This window comes from Arvicola amphibius, chromosome 3 (genome assembly GCF_903992535.2).
Source record: "Arvicola amphibius chromosome 3, mArvAmp1.2, whole genome shotgun sequence".
In the NCBI taxonomy this organism is placed as follows: domain Eukaryota; kingdom Metazoa; phylum Chordata; class Mammalia; order Rodentia; family Cricetidae; genus Arvicola; species Arvicola amphibius.
In genome coordinates, this window is record NC_052049.1 from 106,225,324 (window position 1) to 106,248,913 (window position 23,590).

Consider the following 23,590-nt stretch of genomic DNA (forward strand, 5'->3'; position numbering starts at 1 on the left):
AGAAAGAAGGAAAGGAAGAAAAAAAAAGAATGAATGAAAAGATGAAAGAAAAGAAGATAATGTTAATCATGATTTGGGGAAAGGAGAACACTCATACTTGGTTTTCAAATTGCAAACTGACTATTGGTATACTCTGAAGAATGATAAACTTGTCAGACCTTTTTTTTTATAATTTCAGGATTTATCATAATAAATCAGACGAATTCTAGATGAATTTGATGTCATAATCTTCTACTCCAATTCTCAACCAACCTGAGGTAAGAATAAATCTTATGTAAATGCTATAACATATGATAACTCAATTTCTACCCAATTAGAAAATTACTGGATTGCTTAACAAAGAAAAACATGATAAATTAGAATATATGATGATAGAAACATTCTTTTATTATGTAATCTATTGCTTCACTTGAGTTCTCCCACACAATTATAATTGGGGGCTGAGCACTTGGCCACTTAAGGCTGGCCATAGATACAAATTTATCTCTGTTAGAGTTGGGAATAATGATAAGAGATTTTGTTTACTGCTTAACATAACAGAGAAAATCATAAAACTAGAAGAATAAAAATCCTTTTTAAGAAAAGGTGTTCCTGAAACTTAGTTGGTTACTGCAGGTCTTATTTTTTTCTGTTCTCTCTAACACATTCATGACCAATTTCACTTGAGTCCTTTGATCACACAATATAGAAAAGAAATGGAATTTTGTAGTCTATCTCATATTTAGAAGGATGATCATATATGGGGGATTTAGAAAATCTATGAATCACCAAATTTCAGAGATTCCTTATCTCTGTTATTCAGTTAATAGTAAAGAGAATTTTTTTAATCCTAGGTTTTACATTCTTTGATTTTAGAAAGAGAATGAAATAAAGATTTAATTCCTGATACATTTGAGAAATACTTCTAAACTACAGGTGATATTTTGGAATTAGACTTTGATTGGTCTCCAGTAGCAGAGGAAATAACTTTATTATGATCCTCACACTGCCACTAGATAAAACAATGGGTTCGATAAATTTTATTTTATTTAATTAAAATTTTCCCATTAATTTTACAAACTAATGTCAGTGTCCCCATCCTCTCATCATCTTCTCTCCCCCTGACTTTACCTACCCCATCCTGTCCCCTCCTGCTCCTTCTCCATTCAGAAAGGAGAAGGCTACCCATAAGCTTGAAAAATGCATGGCACATCAAGTTGAGGAAGGACCTAGCACCTCCCCCTGAACAAGACATGGCTAAGGTAATCCAGCATGGAGAACAGGTTCCCATTCATTTTATAGTGACTGAAATGGTTTAATCCACTTGTTCTTTAATGGGGTAGAAGTATAGTTATTCCCTTCCCAAAAGGATAGTGCTTGAATATAAAAATGAATTGAGATAGCTGTATTTGCAACTAGGAGCAGGATATGCCTGTCTTTCCTTAGAGACTCAAAATTTTATACAAGTTTCTCTTCACGAAGAACACCCCCTCTTGTAGAGATGGAAATATGACCACTCCCAACTTACGCAAATTTCTTTTTAAAATGTTTTGTGCACACACACACATATATGTATATATATATATATACATACACATGTATATATAATATATATAGTTTTTTTCTGTTCTTTTCTCTAAAATGCATCTTGACAGTAGTCTTCCCTACTTGTTCACCTAGTCACAATGGTATTCCCTCACTTCTCTCTCATAAGAATGGTATTCATCTGGAATACAAAGGACAAAAAATGCTTGGGTGGATGTGGGAAAGGAGAAATCCTTGCAAACAGTTGGTAGGGATGTAGAATGGCTTAGCCAATGCCAAAACCAGTGTGGAGTTTTCTTAGCAAACTAGAAACAGATCTAACATATGACTGCCCATATACTGCTTTGAGAGATGTACACAAAAAAATTATAACTTTCTGTTGTGATATTTGCATGTTCACATTCATTGATCTTCTAGTCACAAGGGACAGGAAACTGAATGAGCCTAGATGTCCACCATCTAGTCAATGGATATTTAAAATGTATTATATGCACAGTGGAATATTACACAGGTATAAAGAAAGTTGAAATTTTATTTATCTTTAAGGATAGGAAATAGTTCAATTTTATTTATCATATATTGCTTATCTATTAAAGCACATTCAATTTTCTTCTCTATTTTAACTATTGTAAATAATGTTCTTTGTATTCACATTCAGTCATAGGAGATAAATTTTAGATTTTGTAGTGATGGGGATCAAACTTGGGCTTTTAAACTCTCATACATGTACTCTAACTTCAAATTATGTCTGTCTTCAGTTCTGGTGTTTAATATTTGTGTAGCTTGTCCTCAGCTTTGCAGGGACTGTACAGAATTTATATTCTTATAAACATTCAGTTGAGGTTCTAAATTATTAAATCTACACCAACAATTGTTTTGTCTTTTTTTTGTAGTAAGCAACAGGATGTGTAAAATTAGCATCTGATTGACCTTTGGTTTTAATGTTCCAGTGGCTAATTACAGTGAGCACCGTTAAGCTGCTCATTGAAAATTTGCATGTTTCTTTGTAGACATGCATGAGTACTCCATGGCTCTTTTCATTAGTAAGTTGCTACTGTCAGGCTAATAAAGTTATCTATATAATCTATGGCTGCAAAATATTTTCTGCTACTTGGTGCTGCAGCAATTAATTTTCTCATTGCTGTGACAAAATTCATGGCTATGACAACGTAAAGATAGGAGGTTTATATTTGGCTCACAGACCAAGGTAATGAGTGTCAGGGTAATAAAGGTGGCAGAAGTGATGGGCAGCTGGTCATACTGTGTCCAGAGTCGAGAATGAGAAATGATTGCTGCAGCTCAGCTGAATCTTCTTTTCATTCACTCTGATGTGTCAGCCAATGGAAAAGGGCAAGCTAGAGCCAGGACAGGTCTTTTTATTCTGTTAACAAAATCTAGAAATTCTTGGACAACTTGACGAAGAGGCTTTCTCACATGTGATTAAAAACTCGCTCAAGACAATGGTATAAACACTCATAAATGGACAGATTTATTTACATGAAGGAAATCTCCCCATACTGAGATCTATCTATTTTTATATGTCTGTGGTTTTCACATTATTGTACAGAAGCCATTGCCACATGTGGGTCTGTGAAACTTTGGTCATGTGTTTTCTTTTTTTTTTCTTTTTTTTTCATGGTTCATTTTTTTATATTTAAGAATTTCCATCTCCTCCCCTCCTCCTCTCCCTTCCCTCCCCTCCTCCTCCCCCTTTCCTTCCCTCCTCTTCCCCCTTCCCTCCCCTCCCCTCCACCCATACCTCCCCTCCCTCCCTCTCAAGGCCAAGGAGCCATCAGGGTTCCCTACTCTATGCTAAGACCAAGGTTCTCCCAACTCCCCCCAGGTCCAGGAAGGTGATCGACCAAGCTGAGAAGGCTCCCACAGAGCCCGTCCATGCAGAAGAATCAGAGCCCAGCGCCATTGTCCTTTGCTTCTCAGTTAGCCCCCACTGTTGGCCACATTCAGAGAGACGGGTTTGGTTGCATGATCCATCAGTCCCATTCCAACTGGAGTTGGTGATCTCCCATTAGTCATAGCAGCATTATTTGTAATAGCCAGATCCTGGAAACAACCTAGATGCCCTTCAGTGGAAGAATGGATGAAGAAACTGTGGAATATATACATGCTAGAATACTACTCAGCGGTAAAAAAAAAAAAAAAAAAATGACATCTTGAATTTTGCATGCAAATGGATGGAAATAGAAAACACTATTTTGAGTGAGGTAATCCAGACCCAAAAAGATGAACATGGGATGTACTCACTCATAATCGGTTTCTAGCCATAATTAAAGGTCATGTGTTTTCTTGCAAACACTTTTGTTTTTAAATCTTGACTCTGGGTATTTGACCCACTTGAGTGAATTGATACACAATGTCCTTAAGGGTTCAGAGTGATACAGAAGAAAGCTAAGATTCAGATAGCAATATGACTTTCAGGACCCCATCAGTGAATCTTTGCAGGGAAAGAGACTTAATTTTCAGTCTGTCTTCATAGCTCTCAATTTAATGACTTTCTGACACAATTTCTGTTCCATAACTACTTTTCTTTAATTACTAAGTCCTTAAAACACTCAAATTCTTTCATTTTTAACTTTTTGGCTGAACTACAATTTCTACTGCAAAAACAAAAATGATAATAGAAAGAAGGATCCAAGATAAAGTAACCACTGCATCAACACTAGAAATATGTGTACTCCACAGACACAACATAAAAAGTTTCAAAGCAGAAATACTCTTCTATTTTCATATTTCCTAAATAATAGCAATAAAAATATGCAAAATTATGTGAATAGCATGTTGAAAGCCTGGAACTGTTAGATAATCTACACCTGTCAATAACATTCTGATTTCAATAAATCAAAAGAGCCACATTGACAATTCAAAGATATATGTTACTTTCCAATGGAAGATTTAAAGAATAGAACATAATCAGATGTTTGAATTATAAATTCAAAGACATATAATTAAAATGAGAAACCTATATACAACCAATAATAATTTCCTAATATTACTTCATTTGACATTTTGAAGATCCATATTAATTTATAAGAGAAAAATTACATTTGTATTGAATGAGGGTAATAGGTAAGATCTTTTAGCTATATTATGTTTAAATAAGAAATAGAATAGAAATATTGAAAGTGAGAAAAATGTAGAAGACAAACTCTGGAAATATTAAATCAAATACAGAAGATTCAAATTTCTTTTTATTACACAAAAACAGCATAGGATTTACAAATATTCCAAGGTTTTTTCCTTGTTGAAAAACTGAAAAAAGGTAGAATATGTTAAAAAAATAAAGAAGAGATAAGTTATACAGCTGAAGCATTGTTCATGAATAGAAATTATTTCTAGGCCCAAAGTAAGAAGAATAAAGACAACCCCGTACAATCAAATGTTCCTGCTAATCAAAGTTTTCCTTAAAGCAAGTTTAATAGCTTTGTTCCTCAAGCTATAGATTAAAGGATTCATCATCAGAACCACATTAGTGTAAAATACAGAAGAGATTTTACCTTCATTCATAGATCTTGATGAGGAGGGTTTGAAATACGCAAGTGCACTTGAACCAAAGAAGAGAGAAACAGCAAGAATGTGGGAGCTGCAGGTGCTGAAGGCTTTGGACCTGCCCTCAGAGGAACTGTTGTGGATGATGCTGGAAAGGATGAAACCATAGGAGATAAAGATAGTTGAAGTAGAAACAATGAGGTTGATGTTCCCAACAACAAGAATTATAAGTTCATTGACATATGTACTTGTGCAGGAGAGCTGGAGCAAAGGAGGAATATCACAGAAGTAGTGGTTGATGATGTTGGCATCACAGAAACTCAGTCTCAACACGCATGTAGTGTGAGCTATAGCATTGGAAAATGCAATAAAGTAGGAACCAATCATGAGGTTCAAACATACTTTAGGAGACATGACAACATTATAAATCAATGGATTACAGATGGCCATATAGCGATCATAGGCCATTGAAGTCAAAACAAAACACTCAGAAACAGCAAAGAAAATGAAGAAATAGACTTGGGTCATACACTCCATGTAAGAAATGACATTATCCTGTAATATAAAGTTCATCAGCATTTGGGGAGTGAACACAGAACAATAACTAATGTCTATAAAGGACAAATTAAATAGAAAAAAGTACATAGGCGTGTGCAGGTGAGAATTCAGCAGAGTCAGAATTATTAAACACAAATTTCCCAATGCAGTGATCAAATACATTGCTAGGAACAGAAAGAACAAGGGTATCTGGAGTTCAGGCTGCTCTGTTAATCCTACCAGATAGAATTCAGTCACCATAGAGACATTTACTGTGCCCATTCTTCTCTAAGGGAATCAGTAAACACAAAGATAGAGTTGTAATAGAGAATCATCTATCGTCTTCATTGGTCTTTTGCTCCAGTGAAGTGATTGTTCAGAATGTTTCTTCTAGGGTGGACTAATGACATAGAATCACCTGGTGCAGCCACAAACAAACCATCTTAAGTTAGAAAGCAATTGATAATAAATCTCACTATGATTTCTGAAAAAAAAAATCACAAAATAAAAAATAAAATAATGCAGTCTTTTCTTATCTATAGTCTTCCCTCAGTAGAGCCCTTCCAACAACATTGAGATGCCTAGACAGTATAGCATGGTTTCTGTTACAGATCCACTTTGCTTTGGTGTGAATGAAATACATGTGCCTAAACTAAAACTAAAAGAAAAAGAGAGAAGCAGGGCAAAAACATTTCCTGTCCTATTGTCACAGAGTCATTAATTTGAAAGGATTGAATTCTGACCTAGCAGAAGATCCCCAGTGGAGATGCTGCAAGTGCACTTGCCAATAGCTCTTAATACTCTCTGATTTTTCAAATGCTCTTATCAGCCATGTTTACTTGATTGTCATTTTTCTTAGGAAAAGGAAGAAACTTACGAAAGCACATCACATATTTAGAGAGACATAATAAAGTGATTGGATTCAGATGCAGGGGCAGTGGGGATGATCTCCGAAGAGTTGGGGGACAGGAAACTTTAATCAGAATATATTAGGTTAAAAAACTCTTCAAATAATAAAACAAAAATAAGCAAGTATTCTTTAAAACATGAAGGCAGAGGAAAGAAAAAGTATTATTAGTATAGCCGGAATCAGAACACACAAATTTTTACTCTAAACCTTAGAGCAGTCTTAGTTTCCCATTTACCTGTTATCTGGATAAATATTTCAGATTCAAAGGTTTTAGGTTTTTAAATTAAAGGAAGTTATACACAAAACTTAATATTCCTGTGCCAATTTCTGAATTACAGAAGGAACATTGTTTGTGATTAAGGTTCTGAACAGTTTCTCGAAGCAGAGAAAGGGCCCTTTAACCTAGGGATGTGGGTGTGAATAAGAAGGCCAGTAGCATGTCCGGTCTCTTCTTTAGGAGAGCATTTTAATCAAAGAAATATCTAAGGAAAGCGTATTACCTCCTGGATCATGATTCTAATTTCCTGAGAGACCCAAGATTATAATCATCCTTTCCATACACTCTAGAGAATATACTGTCTGCAGTATGTACATTGGGAAGACTCTCAACTGTCCAATTATCTTGACATCTGAAGGGCAATCTGAGTTTGGTGGTTTTCCCCTCTTGCTTCCTCAGTTAAATGAGAACTGCCCACAGGTGTAGCTGCAGACTGTAGTCTGTGTGTGAAATTTTTAGAGTTTGTAGTAAGTCACCTCCAGTGCAATAGTTCCAGAAACATCACAGATAACGTTTTTCAGTTCTTTTTCCTTATTCCAAGCATCCCCCACTCATCAATTAATATCATAAAAATTAACCAAATTTATAACTACTGTTTTCCTTTATTTTCAGTGCTACATATCTATATGCAAAAATTTGTAAATTAATCCAATCTCAGTAAGACAAACACCATTTTTTTCTTTTTTGTTGTTAATAGATTTCATATACAAGTATGAATTTTATATTTACATAAGATACAAATATAGGGGATCAAGTTGGGCTAATAAATAAACTTGGGTGCCAATATGAAAGATATGTGAGCACATATGGTAGAAATATGATAATAAGTCAATGATTTTATATGAACATTTTGTTATGCCACATATTACTATTTACATTAAAATGCAAGCTTTGATAAGTAATAATGTAACCTTAAATCATATATTTTTCAGCATAATATGCAATATTCACATATAAAACTTCTTCAAATGCTTTTATCCAATGTACAACATCTAAATTATAAAAAATTAGCCTTTTGAAAATTTGAAAAGGTATATACATATTTACAAAAATATGTGTATTCTATTAGTAAGACTGTAGGCACACTTTATTCACTTGGAAACATATACAAACAGGATAATTTCAAATTTCTGTTGATCACACCATGCAATAAAATTTTAATTGGCATACACAAGCTTTTGTATTTTCTAAGCTGAGGGACATTTTCTTTTGTTCCTAAAGTATTAATAAGTCAGTGATACTTAAAATGAGCTTTTCTTCTGGGAGATAAATTATATACAATGAAGAAACAGTTTGACAGATGCCTTGTCTACCAGGAATCATTCCTGACATCGTCAAGAACCTCTCAAGTTCTTATTTATTTTATTGGATGTAAATTGTTCCCTGGATATTGGTTGGCATGTTTGGCTTCAGTTCATCCAATTGAGACTACATTAGAGTTGAAAACAATAAAACATAAGTTAGACTTCATTCATTCTAAAGAGTATCTAACTATGCTCCCATTTGCATACACATTTGGAGGAAGCATTTCTAATAAAAACTTAAACATTTGTAATTTATTTAGATATAGTCAGAAACTGCATTATTACTTTAAAGTACTGTCTTCAAAATTTGTCCCTTCTGGTCCAACTATAAATGCCTTACAGTGAATGGTGCTGTTTTAGGTGCATTCTGAACACCAAATGTATGTCCTCTTATACTCACTTAAAACCTGTCTGAGACTCTTCTAGGACTGCAAACTTTATGTCTATTCCACACAGAAATAATGATAATTTCAACTTAAATTGATATGTCCCCATTGAAATGTATGAGTTCCTTTTTAAAACATATAAATCGCAATAGCTATTGAATATCTCTAAAGAAAACTATATTGACTATATCAAGGTATGACCCTCTTAACTTGAAATCACAGAAGCCTATGAAGTTTTTGGGATATCTGGAGTACCAAACATTTTGTAGGGATGTGTCTGCCCTATTATAAAGGAAAAAAGCTTTAAGATCTACCTGGGTTTCATTGTGTTTTACAGCAACTTGAGAGAAAATGTGACACTGAAATAATTTTTCTTTAATTTTCTTTATTTGCTTTTAGTAAATATACTCATGTGTTCACCACACAAATTACAAAGGCCCAGTCACTCTAAGAATTTCAAAAGCGTCACCTTTCATTAGCACTTCATTCCCATTGACAATTATGTGTAAACAGAATCTGAAGTACAGCTGGATAAATGTACAACAGAAAGTTTACCATTTCCACAGTTCTCATCCTATGTGACATGTGAAGAAAGTTTACCATTTCCACAGTTCTCATCCTATGTGACATGTGAAGAAAGTTTACCATTTCCACAGTTCTCATCCTATGTGACATGTGAAGAAAGTTTACCATTTCCACAGTTCTCATCCTATGTGACATGTGAAGAAAGTTTACCATTTCCACAGTTCTCATCCTATGTGACATGTGAAGAAAGTTTACCATTTCCACAGTTCTCATCCTATGTGACATGTGAAGAAAGTTTACCATTTCCACAGTTCTCATCCTATGTGACATGTGAAGAAAGTTTACCATTTCCACAGTTCTCATCCTATGTGACATGTGAAGAAAGTTTACCATTTCCACAGTTCTCATCCTATGTGACATGTGAAGAAAGTTTACCATTTCCACAGTTCTCATCCTATGTGACATGTGAAGGATTTAAGAACGATGTTAGTAAAATCCTTTCGTGGCTGTTTTCTCTCATTTTCATTAGGAAGAAGCACATCTTTTTCTCAAATAATGGAAAACAATTCTAAAATAAGCAAAGCCACACTAGAATTACATTTTCCCATTGTTCATGAGGTTTCCTATTTTGCACTGATAATGTGTCTTTGAAAGTGTAACTTAGAATAGTTGGTCTCTTCTCTACATCCTCAGCTGGAGAGCACAGCATCTCCTTTATTTACCCACACGACAGAAATGTCAGGCTCATTAAAGACAATCACAGAAATCTCATTTTTCACCTACATGCAATGTATTATGTTTCTTTTGGAAAATTTTTTGGTATTTACATATGAACATATCAGCATAAATTCACTGTTACCATGTACTTACTGTATATGCAGGACAGCAGTGTGATGAGAAATTTAAGATGCAATTAAGAAATGAAGATACTTAATGATATAAAGACTTCCCATGTTCCTACATTTTCAGTTTTAATATCATGAAAATGGCCATCATAAGAAAACAATCTACATAGCCGGGCGGTGGTGGCACACGCCTTTAATCCCAGCACTCGGGAGGCAGAGGCAGGCAGATCTCTGTGAGTTTGAGGCCAGCCTGGTCTACAAGAGCTAGTTCCAGGACAGGCTCTAAAGAAGCTGCAGAGAAACCCTGTCTCAAAAAACCAAAAAAAGAAAAAAAGAAAAAAGAAAACAATCTACAGATTCAGTAACATCTCTATCAAAATCCCACTGCAAATCTTCATAGAAATTGAAATAATTAAACAAGGAAGCCTATCCTTCAAACAAGATGGAAATGGAATACTGACGGTTAAGTAAAAATAATAAAAAAGCGGTAGCTCTGCATGCACAAGAAATCCCATTAGGTTAAATCAAACCAAATCAAAATGCCCATCGTTTTATTAAGCAAGGCACTCTCTGGTGACGGAGCACTTGGCAGGGGAGAAAGGACAGTAGGCAACCTATTCAGACCTGAAGACCACGTGTTTCTCCTCTGGTAGCCCAAATAAATACCCTGTGGGAGTGGTCCTGACCCAGGGAACGGTGAGGACCTGGCATGCTGGGATTTGGAGTCCAGACCAAAGCCCCTCCAAGGCCTGGGGACTGGGGTCTATGCTCCCAACTTAACACTGACACTCATCCACAGATTTCTAGGTGTAGTTTATGGTGTGTTCTCCCTCTCTATTTATCTATCTATTCTGTGTCTCTTTGTCTTTTTGTATCTCTCTAAACATACACATATCACAAGCATATAAATAAGATCTAATTGTATTAAAATAAAATTTTTTAAGCTTTCAGCAACTCCATTGTAATTCTATTTTATATGTTTTATATTCCTATATGTCTGGTTGTATAAAAATTTTCTTAGTTGAAAATGGATTTCAAAAGAACAAAGTTAAAGATCTAGTGCATGGTTGGGTAGGTAGAGTCTTTAATTATGTAATTTATATTTTCTGGTTAGTTTTGCCAACTTGATACGAAATGAGTCACCTTGAAAGAGAGAACCTCAGTTGAGGGATTGCTTCCATCAGATTGGCATGCAAACTTGAGTTTGGGGACAATTCCTTGGTACATGGTATATGTGGGAAGGTCCAGTTAATTGTAGGAAGCAATACTCCTGGGCAGGTGGCAGGTTTGTAAGGCACCCTGATTAGCCTATCATTTTCTGGTGGACATCTTCCTAGTCTCTCAGGCGGTGGGGCTCTGTTCTTGTGGATATGATTCCTGGGAGGGCTGGTGGGGGAGTGGGGGAGGTATCGACCTACTGGCCACCTGCCCTTCAGTGACCCCGCTCGGAGCTTCATCACTGACACCGCACAGGGCAACCTGAGCTCGCAGAGGGCCTTGACCCAGAGCCCCTAACTGCTAACTGCGAGCTCCATGTCATTTCCCTAGACCTAGGTCTAGGCCATAGCCTAGACAGAGCAGCGGAGCCTGGGCACCTCTTTCTCCAAGAGAAACAAAAAGAAAACAAGAAAAGACAAAAAGCTGAGCAGGTGGGCTACAGGCTGGGCGATAGGCAGGACAATGGCAGGACCTTGAGGACTGGCTACCTTTTGCAAGGTGAGGATCACCGGCCCTGCCTGCAAGGCCTTAAGGAAGGATGAAGATGAGTGGAAAGAATTTGAATGAAAAGAGGTTAACTACAGCGGACTAAGAGTTCAGGCAATGCAAATAAGTGACAAGGAAGATAATGAAAAGAGAGAAGATCCAGGAGACAACTGGGAAGAAAGCAGAGGTGGTAGTGGAGCAGAAAAATCTTCATGTCCCTGGAATAAAACAGCTCTGGTACAGTGGCTCCTGCTCCAGGAATAGTTACAGAAACCTCGGAGCCACAAATGCCTACTGGTGTAAATCAGACTCTGGGGGCCAGGCTAACCATAAGGAAAATGCAACAAGGACCACCAGAAATATAAGGCGGTCTTATATATATAATAATATATAATCAGAAATATAAGTTCTGATCTCTCCAGTCCACTGCCAAGCACTTAGAGAAACTGAAAGATAAAGAAATGGAGAGGAACTTTGAAGTAGTAAGACCCCAAAAGAGAGGTGGGGAGGTTTAAAAAAGCCAGGCCCTTAAACTTCAGCAAGATAACCAGTAGCTTGCGCTTGAAAATAAGAGGTACAGCTACACCCGGTACAGTAAAGTGGTGGACTTTCAAGATAACCAGACCACAGCTACCCACCACCAACAGGAATTCAGCGTCTCATTTCTGGATCTACAGTGACTTACTTAGGAAGACCTCGATTCCAGTGGCTGTCCCTGTTGAACTATGGAAGTTCAGGGGTCACAACTGATCTGGATGTGTGTTGAATTTAGGGGCATTTTTATTGTCTTAAATATTTGTAAATTAGATTCATTAGTGTTTCCATAGTTACCCTGCATATAAAACCAAACTTGCATCCAGTGGTCGTTTTGAGATCTTTATGTCCAGATATTGAGCCTTTGCAAGGTTAACTACCTCAGATTTGCTGCACTTAGTTGTGGATTTCATGTGGGTCACAACTTCTGCAAAAGTTACAACCATGAGTGCCAGTGTGAACGTTAAAAGCAACTCTATTGGATTCCTGTTAGGAAGCCTTCGGAAGTCAGCCATCTGGGTTCAGATCTGCTGTAAATAATGAAGAATTAAGTGACATTAATTAACCTATTCTGTACCCCACTCTAAGGAATACTCTGTAGGCTGTGGCTATATTAGACTTCCTGAAAAAAGCCACTGTCAAAACTGATGTGTTTGGATCCTAGGTGTGGTGCTATGATTTATAATTTAAGCTTGTAGTCATAGTATGATGTGACTACAAATTCAATTCAACCAAAATTGGATCCTCCAAATGGGGGAAAGGGTGGGAAATAGTCTTGTTTCTTTCAATACCCCCCTTTTTTTTCAGATAGTGCCAGTTCTGTTCCACATTAAGGCCTTACTTTGACTTGGAGTAACTTTTTTGATCATATTGTGTGGTGAAATAGCCTGAACGAGACATTAGAACTGGGAAATGCACTGTGAGCTCTCAGTCCCTAGGTGGAACCAGATAGCCTTTGATACAAAGGGCAGCAGATGCCAGAGGCTCCACTCGAGGTGTTGCTCAAGCCTTCTCTAATCAGGTCTAAATTAAACTGCTGTGCACAAAGTGGTGTCTGCTCAGATGGGGAAGGGTTCACTGACCTGTCTTAAAAAAATCAATACAACAGGTGCAAAACTTTGCCAACACCCTGAGGTTGCTAAAGCAACACCTTATAAAGCAAGCCACTGAGAAGCATTCCTCTATTTTCTCTGCCTTATTCCCACTTTCATGTCTTTGCCTTTGCTCCCCTCGCTGCTGGACTGTAACCTAGATGCCAAGAAACCAACACTTACTCAAATTGTGCTTGACTTGTATTTTATTACAGATGTGGAGATGCACGCTTTTATAGCTTGAGACCAGGAGACAGTTCTCTTCTGTAGTTTCCGTTTAATAATTCCATTCTCATAATAGGATGAAAAAAAAAGGGAGAAGGTTTTTAAAAAAAAAAAACAAAATCACTGTATCATACATACACATTTCAGCACATCATGCTGTATCTTAGACTTTCTATCTGGTAATATTTTTCCAGTTTCATAAATTTAAAAAATTAAATTAAACATATAACATTTCCTAAGAAGAAAAGGTAAAATACAGAACTGCCAATCAAATGTGTTAACTAAACATAGATTATACTTGTCCCCAAAAGTACAGGAATGAAGACCCATGTATTCAGTCAAACCTTCCACTTGGTGAAGGTTTTTCTCAGCACAAGTTTAATAACTATTGCACTTGAGTACAGTCTAAATGAGGTGGGTCATAGCATCTCTTGGTACCTTATGCAGAATTTATGTGCTTGATTTACCCTAATAAAAGTTCCTTTCATTTACGTGTGTGTGTGTGTGTGTGTGTGTTATGTGCTTTGTAATTCTGTATAAAAAATACCACAAATATTAAAATTCCCTAAACAACAGTGAGCCAGTTAGCCTGAAAGAGGGAAAAATGATGGAATTTGTATATACAAGGTTAAAGATGTTTTAGCTCTGGTGTCTTTGGGACAAAAGTCTCCTTTCTGCCTTATTTTCTTTCCTTTTTCCTTCTTTCCTTCCTTCCTTCCTTTCTTCCTTGATTGCTTCTCTCTCTCTCTCTCTCTCTCTCTCTCTCTCTCTCTCTCTCTCTCTCTCTTCTCTCTCTCTCTTTCTTGCATCAGGGTTTGAAGTTTTTCTGTAAGATAATAAAATAGAAGAATGTTGTTGAACATAGTCTTTTTCGCAACAATTGTTTCACTTTTAGATACTGTACTGGTTATGTTATAATTGCTGTGATTAACTGCTTGAGAAAAGGAAGTTAAGCAATGATTTATTTGGGTTCATAATTCGAGCACAAACCTTAAATCAATATAAGGAGGCTATGTCAGTAGGGACATGAGTTAGCTGGTAACGTTGAATCTATGGCCAGGAAACAGATACATGAATTCCACTGCTTATTCTGGGGTTCGTCCACTTCAAAGAGAATTTATCTTTACTTCCTTTTTACTTATTCTTTGAGTCATTCACCTTATGCCTTCCAATCCCAGATATTTCTCCCTCCCCTGGAATACAACAAAATTCAATGTAACAAGAAAAGAGGGGGGAATGTAGAAAAGAAAGCATCATCATGGAAGCTGCAGTGTGATGCAGCGAGTCATGCAGTAAACTGCTTTATCCATATATTTTTACATTCAGGTGTTCATCACAAAGATTCATTAGTCTGGTTCAAGGCCCCCAATCTCAGAAATACAATTGATGATTGACCCTCATAGGTACTCTTTCTGGACATCCTGTTGCTGCTCTGTGTTCTTCAGATCCTGTATCCCTGGGTCTGCAGGACCAAAACATCCCCTCACCACATTGAGCAATGTTCTTTCCCTTTCTTCTGAAGCATTTCCCAAACTTTGCCTAATGTTTGGCTGTGGATCTGCATGTGTTTCCATTAGTTGCTAGATGAAGTCTCTGAGATGACAATAGGGCAAGACACTAATCAAAGAGATAGGCAGTTAAGGTTACCTATATGCCATTGCTAGGAATCGTTGTTGGGATCATCCTTGTAGATTCCTGGGAAATTTCCTTCTGCCAGCATTTTACCTGATCCCTAAATGCCCCTCTTTCAGTAGTCTCTTTCAATAATCTCCTCTTTCACTTGACCAAATGTTCATTCATGTTCCCATCCCCACTTGCTCTCAGTCCACTCATGAAATCTCTTCTACTTCCACTCCTGAGGGTAATCCGGAGTGTTCCCATTAACTGTCCTTGTTACCTAGTCTCTCTTAGTCTGTGGATTATAACATAGCTATCCTTTGTTATACAGCTATTATCTACTCATGAGTGAGTACATACTGTATTTGTCTTCCTTGGTCTTGGTTAACGCACTCAGGATAATTTTTTTTCTAGCTCCATCCATTCGCCTTCAAGCTTCCTGGTGTCCTTGTTTATAACAGCTAAATAATACTCCATTGTGTAAAGGTACCACATTTTCTTGACCCATTCTTTAGTTGAGGTACATCTAAGTTGTTTTCAGTTTGTGGCTGTTACTAATAAAACTGCTATGAACAAGCTAAGCAAGTGTTCTTATGGTGTGGTAAAGAGTCCTTTGGGCATACTGTCAGGAATTGTACAGCTGGGTCTTGTGGTAGACTGATTCCCATTTTCTGAGAAACCGCTATATTGATTTCCAAAGTGACTTGTACAAGGTTACACTCCCTCCAGGAGCTCAGGAGTGTTCCACTTGTTCCATATCCTCTCTAGCATAAGCTGTCAATTGTGTTTTTGATCTCAGCCATTATGACAGGTTCAGGACAGAATCTTGAAGTCATTTTTATTTGCATTTCTCTCATGGCTAAAGAGGTTGAAAATTTCTTTAAGTGCTTCTAAGTCATTTGAAATTCCTCTGATAAGAATTCTCTGTTTATATCTCTACCCCATTTTTAATTGTATTATTTGGATTGTTGATGTCTAGTTTCTTGAGTTCTTCATATATTTTAAATATTGGCACTTTGTCTGATGTGGGGTTGATGGAAATCTTTTTCATTATGAAGGCTGTTGCTTTGTCTGTTTGATGATGTCCTTTGCCTGACATGGGGCATATGGAACCTGGCAAGGCTTCCAGTGGAGGGATTGAGTCCAGCCTAAAATTTTGACCTACAATTGGTCCTGCCTGCAAATGATATAAGTGGAGTAAAACTAGTGGGAGTTGCCAATGAATGCTAGTCCAAATCGAGATTCATGTCATGAGAGGGAGTCCATACCTGGACTGTCAGAAACCAGAGATTGGATAGCCCAGAGACACAGGAGAAAACTTCACTTTTCTTGGAAAAAATGGAAAAACAACAATGAACAAAACAAAACACAACAAACAAGCAAACAAACAACAAAAACCTCTTAATTAAGTGCCAATGAAGTGTTGAAGAAGGGGTAAAGGACAGCACAAGAAATGGCCCTCAGAGTCAACTTCCAGGGCTCAGAGGGGCTCTTAGAGACAGAACCAACAGAGAGCCTGTGTGGGTCTGACCTGCATTTTCTGCATATGTGCTTGCTGTTGTATAACTTGGTGTTCTTGTGGAACTACTAATAGTGGGGATGGGGGCTTTCTGTAAATTTTTCCTACTTTCTGAACCCCTTTCCTCTTTCTTTGATGCCTCATTCAGTTTAATATGAGAGGATGTGCTTGATATGCCATATTTGGTTGATATCCTTGGGAGGCTTGACTTTTTATGAAGTGAAAAGAGGTGTATTGTATCTGGGAAAGAGGGGTTGTGCAGAAGCACTGGGAGGAGAGCAGGGAGGGAAAACTTTGGTTAGGATGCAGTGTACTATAAAAATAAGTAAATAAAAGAAACAAACAAATAACAAAAAATAACAAAACCAAAAATGTTTTTCTACCCAGTAAAGGACTGATGGAAAATAAAAAACTAATTTCTCATTCGCTAGTTGTTATCAATTATAGATAGATCCTTAGGAATGGTGACATGTCCATATCTCTCTCAGTATTGGAGCCCCATCTGGTACAAACCCACCAAGGCCCTGTGTATGCAGCCACAGTCTCTGAGTTTGTCTGTGCATTCGTCCTACAGTGTTTAGAAGGACTTACTTCATTTGGGTTTTCCCACCACTTCTTGTTCTTAAAAACCTTTCCACCTCCTCTTTTGTAGGGTTCTCTGATGCCTGGAGTAAAGGGGTTGGTGGAGAAAGCCCAATGAGAGCTGACTGTTCCAAGGTCTCTCACTCATTGCAGCTTGTCCATCTCTGAGACCCCATATTTATTCCATGTTTAGGGATGCATATGGTACCATATTGGCCATCAATTCAACTGTATATACCACATTCCTAGAACTGGAGGCTTCTTTGGTGAGAAATGTATTTTTTGGCTCTTATTGTGATTCTGTTTAGACTTCCTTTATATACACACACACAAGCACACACACACACACACACACACACACACACTATAAATGGCCTTTAATTTTAGGTGTTCCTGTCCCCATTCCCTCTCTACCACTTATCCTCTTACATTTACTTCTGTTCCAGTGCCCACTCTGCCTAACTAACCATCCTGTTTCCTTTTCTTAGGGTTGTCCAATCCTCTCTCCAATTCATTGCTCTATGCCCAACCTCTGTGTTCATATGGATTGTGGACTGCTTATTGAATACATAGCTCTAACACTGGCAAATAGTCAAATGTACTACATGCCATTTTGTCTATTATAGTCTATGTCACCTCAGTTAGAAAAATCAGCAGGCTACATAAAGGAAAATATTTTACCAACATCACATCTAATAGAGACCATTAACCAAAATACATAAAGAACTCAAAAAAACCCCACTGAACATCAAGAAAACAATCCAATTAAAAAATGGAGCACAACCTGTGAGGTGGTGGCACATGACTTTAATCCCAGTAACTGTAAGGGTGCAGAGAGATCTCTGTGAGTTTGAGGACAACCTGGTTTATGAAGTGAGTGTCAGGCAGCCAGGGATACACAGAGAAACCCTGACTTGAAAAATGAAAAAAAGAAGAAGAAATAAACAAAAAAATAGAAAAAAGAAAAAGGAAAAGAAAAAGAGTGAAAATATAAACAGAGCATTCTCAAAACAAATGACTGAGAAACAAATAAATCTTAAACACCCTCAATCATTATAAAAATGCAAATCAAAACTACATTGATATTTCATCTTAAACCTGTCAGAAAGGCCATTGTCAATCAAAGGACAACTCAGAAAGCTGGGAATAGATCTACCTCAAGATCAAGCTATTAGACTCTTGAGCATATACCCAAATGACTCTACATCCCACTGTGGAGACACCTGCTTAACTATGTTCAATGCTGCTGTCTATCCATAGTAGCCAGAATCAGGAAAGAGACTAGACATCTGTCAATCAATGAATGAACGAATACAGATAGGGAGGGAATAAATAGAAGGACACCTAAAACTAGGGCCATTTGAAGTGTGTGAGTGTGTGCATGTGTACAAAGATAGTCTAAACAGAATCATCATGGAGCGGAAAAGCAGTGTAACTATTGAATGCCTTTCATCAAATAGGCCTACAATTCCTAAAATGGGTTATATCTATTGAATAATGGGACAATGGGGTACCAAGAGAACTGCTAAATAGAGAAGAAATTCAGAAACTCAAAGCTGGACAAGTGTGAAGAGTGAGAGACCTTGCAACACTCAACCCTCATTGGGCTGTCTTCATCAATTCCTTCCATTTAGGCCTCAGGAACCTCTACAGAATAGGAGGCAGAAAGGCTTTTAAAAACAAGATATGATGGGAAAACACCAAGAAACAAGTCCTTCTAAACACAGTAGGACCAATGCACATATGAACTCCGAGACTATGGCAGCCTGTGCAGGGCCTTAAGAGGTTTGCACCAGATGAGGTTCCAACACTGAGAGAAGAGACAAAATTTCCCAGTCCCAACTTAGAATCTCTGTACAACTGAAAGCCACTCACAAATGAGAAATTAGTGTTTTCCAACAGAGTCTCACTGATATACAAACATTTTTTTGATTTTTGGGGTTTTGTTTGTTGTTTTGTTTTTATTTCCATTCATTTACTTATTTGTTTGTTATTTATCTTTCTTATATTGTATCTTGACAAGTTTACCCTCCCTTCTCTCCTCCCACTACATTGCCCTCACATGACCTCTTCCCCAGATACTCTCCCCTTCAGTTTGCATTATAAAACTGCAGTCGGATAGCAAACGATAGCGGCATATCAAATTATATTAAACGTAGGCACATTCTCTCATACTGAGGCTGAATGTAGAAAACTAGTAAAAGGGAAAGGGTCACAAAAGCTAAAGAACCAGAGGCAGCCCCTCTCCCAATGTTAGCATCCCACAGGAACACCAAGCTAACACAATCATAACATATATGCAGAGTGTGTACCTCAGACCCATGTAGGCTTCCTGATAATTCTTTCAGTCTCTGTGAGCCCATATAAGTCCTGGGTAGTTGATTCTGTGGGCCCTTTTCTTGTGGTGTCCTTGACCCCTCTGGCTCAAATAATTCATCCTTACACTCTTTTTGTGGGATATGCCCAGCTCTGCTTCTTTGCCTGTGAGTCGGCGTATCTATTCCCATCATTTGCTGTTTGATGCCACTTTAATGATAATTATGCTAGACCGCAGTCTACAAATATAGCAGAGAATCATTAGGAATCACTTCATTGAGGTTGGTTTATTTGATGTGGTGGTTTATTTGTTTGTTATTTTTGTTTTGTTTGTTTGTTGTTTTGCCAGTCGTGTCTGGTTTTATTCTAGGTTTTGGACTGTCCAGTCTCTGGGTCTTTGTCATCCAGGCAGTGTCAGGTATTAGCTTCCTCTCATGGTATGGGCCTCACATTGTGCTGGTCATTGGTTGGCTACTCTCACAAATTTTGCACCTCCTTTACCTTTTGCAGACAGTACCAATTGTAGGCCAAAAGTCTTATGGCTATATTGGTGTCTCAGTCTCTCCACTGGAAGCTTTGCCAGGCTTCAGAAAATGGTTGGTTTAGGTTCCATATCATCTTGTAAGGTAAAGGACACTAGCAACAGGAAACACTTACTTATCAAGCAATAGACTAAAAAGACACAAATCATCTAATTAAAAAATGAAGTATAACTCTAAATAAATAATTATTAACAGAGGACTCTCAAATGACCGGAAACACTTAAAGAAATGTTCTACATCCTTAGCCATTGGGAAATTGAAAATAAAAATTGCTGGGGTAGTAAAATGTTGTACAGTAACTTTGGAAATCAATATGTTTTTTCTTTGGAAAACTTGGAGTCAGTCTACCTCAAGACTCAGCTATAAAACTCATGGGCATATATCCAAATGACTCTCCACAATACCACAAGGACACTTATTCAACTGTGTTCATAGTAATAAGTTCAAGAAACTGAAAACTACCTTGATGTTCCTAAACCAAAGAATATAGAAAGAAATTGTGGTACATTTACACAATAGAGTATTACTTAGCTGATAAAAATAACATTCTGAAATTTATAAGCAAATGAATGAAACTATTAAAGATCATCCTGAATGAGGTAACCCAGACCCAGAAATATCAGCACGGTATGTAATCATGTGTAAGTGGATATTAGCTATAAAGGATAACTATGCTTCAATCCACAAATCCTGAGAGACTAACTAAAAAGGAGGGCTCAAGGGGATCCACATGCCCAGGGAAGGAGAAATAGAATAGATTTCATGGTTTGACTGGGAAAAGGTGTGGTTGAGAACAGGATTGTTTAGGTAGGGGGTGGAGAGGAAGAGATTACTATGAGAGTTGAAAGGAACTGTTAGCATTTCAGGGTTGAGGTACAAACCCAAGGCAATAGAAACTTCCAAGAACCTATGAAAGCAACCATAATGAACACAAACATTCTTAAGGCTAATATTTATGTCTCGAAGTATATAACAAACACAAAACAAACTCAATGCTTTTATTTATTTGCTTGTTTGTTAGTCTCATTCCCTAAAAATGTTCACAAAGAAGGCCTTATAGGCCTCAAACAATACAGATTCCATCCTTTGCGTACGTCCCAATAGCTTAAGACTCTTTGTACCTTTGTTTATAGAATACAGATTAACTGTCTTTGAACAGAACTGGAAGCATCTTTTATGGTGACTAATTTTCATAGTATTGGAAACTGCAATGTATGCAAATGGCATCGAAAAAGACAAATAATAAAATAATGGTAGTCTTACACTTGAGGGAAAGGACAATGGGGAGTTGAATGTGCAAAGAGACAAAATTGAAATATTTTCATACTTCGTTAGTAATGGAAGTTAAATAATGGTATAGTGCTCTATTATGATATACATATATATAGTAGATAAACTCAAATATAGTTGGATCATAAGTGATACCTTTGAAGATAGTACTACTTTTAAAATAGTAATACAGTTTTCTGAATATCTAAATAAACCACAAATGGTTAAGGTTTTACTAAAAATGCTTTCTCCAAATGTGTATACCCATGTGGGTACATTTAGATACTCTTTAGAATGAGTTTAATATCCTCTAAACTTTATTACAGTCACGGTTGGATGAACTGAAGCTAAGCTGTCAAACCAATTGGTAGGAAGCAACCTTTATAAAACAAAACAAAACAAAACAAAAAAACATGAAAGTCCTTTGAAGAAGCATGGAATAATTCATAAAATAGACAAGCCTCTGTCAATCTATTTCATTATTGTTGTGTATAATTTACCTCGCAGTAGAAAGGCCAAGTTTAAGTATCACAGTATCCTTGATTCTACAGAATCAAAAGAGAATGTCCTTCAGCTTAGGACATACAAGATTGTGTATCCTAATTAATGCACATTTTATTGTATGGTATGAGCTATATAAATTTGTAAGACACCTTGGTTATATATGTTTCCAAGTATATAACTTCATATACTTCAACTTCAATATTATTAATGTTCAAAATATATATTGTATATATTTATTGTAAATATTATAATGTGATATAAGATTTTCATTTAAAAACCTGTGACACAAAGATCAACTTCCTCCTTACCTGCTCACATCTCATTTTACAATCTCATACTCCTGTGCTTATTATCCTTGTTCCCCTACATTCATATCATATTTACATAGAAAACTGGATGTATGTATATAGGATCTATTAAAAACAAGGAGGAAAAACATGGTATTTGTTTTACTGAGACTGGATTGATTTTTATGTTTTTGCATATATATGTGTCAATAAAAATAAAAGATGTCATGAACTTAGGTAATTTAGAGGGAGTTAGTTGATGAATAGAGTAATGCTTTCAGTAAAGAAAGGGAACTGGGTTTCTCGCATCCCTGCCTCTCCCAAGCCTTCCCTAGTGTTCTCAGGTGTCCTGCTCCTGTTCTAAGGCCATCCACCCATAGGGGTCAGACTCTGGCCTCCAGGCAGGTCTGAGGATTCCTGCAAGAGAGTGTGGGCTTCTTCAGATTGTGACACAAGGAATAGGTCCTCCTCTGGCACTGGGGAGATCCAACCAGTTTCAGTCACAGCAAAGATTGGTCTAGGACACCAAGCGCCTCCGGGCTCCTTTTGAAGGAAGAGATGGGCAGGCGCCAATGCAGGAGCTCCTCCAACAACAAGAAAGGCAACATGACATCACCACAATCCAGACATACGGAAACAACAAGAATTGAACACCCTACCCCAGAAGATATAGAAGAAACCGACCTTAAACAGTACTTTATGAAAATAATAGAGGACCTTAAACAGGAGGTAAAAAACTGCCATAAAGAAATGGAGATGACAAACAAAAAGGTAGACGAAATAAATAAATCTCTCAAAGATACCCAAGAAAAACAAGAAAAAGCAAACAAACAGGTAAGGGAAACAGTACAAGATCTGATAAATGAAATGGAGGTATTGAAGAAAGCACAATCTGAGGGAAGACTGGAAATGGAAACTCTGAGTAAACGAACAGAAACTTCAGAGACAAGTATTTCCAACCGAATACAAGAGATGGAAGAAAGAATCTTGGACTCTGAAGATACTATAGAGGAAATAAATTCACAGATTAAAGAACTAAACAAATCTAACAAATTCTTAACACAAAACATTCAGGAAATCTGGGACACCATGAAAAGACCAAACCTAAGAATAATTGGGGTAGAAGAAGGAGAAGAATTACAACTCAAAGGCCCAGAAAACATATTCAACAAAATTATAGAAGAAAACTTCCCCAACCTAAAGAAGGATGTTCCTATGAAGGAACAAGAAGCCTACAGAACACCAAATAGACTGGATCAAAAGAAAGCATCCCCACGCCATATAATAATCAAAACACAAAACATACAGAATAAAGAACAGATATTAAGAGCTGCAAAGGAAAAAGGTCAAATAACATATAAAGGGAAACCTATCAGAATTACACCTGATTTCTCAATGGAAACCATGAAAGCCAGAAGAGCTTGGATAGATGTGCTACAGACACTAAGGGAACATGGATGCAAGCCTAGACTACTATACCCAGCAAAGCTTGCATTCACCATTGATGGAGAAAACAAGATATTCCGGGACAAAAACAGATTTAAACAATACGTAGCCACAAATCCAGCCTTGCAGAAAGTAATAGAAG

At 37.1% G+C, this 23,590-nt stretch overlaps 1 protein-coding gene and 1 pseudogene across 1 annotated transcript; one reads left to right on the top strand and one right to left on the bottom strand.

Annotated features, from left to right (window-relative positions):
- Positions 1–4,914: 4,914 nt before the first annotated feature.
- On the bottom strand, positions 4,915–5,847 carry LOC119810387 (olfactory receptor 8B3-like). Its single transcript, XM_038323841.1, has one exon. The coding sequence runs from the start codon at positions 5,845–5,847 to the stop codon at positions 4,915–4,917; it is 933 nt and encodes a 310-aa protein (XP_038179769.1).
- A 1,214-nt stretch (positions 5,848–7,061) lies between these two features.
- LOC119809324 lies at positions 7,062–12,196 on the top strand (annotated as a pseudogene).
- The last annotated feature ends 11,394 nt before the right edge of the window (positions 12,197–23,590 follow it).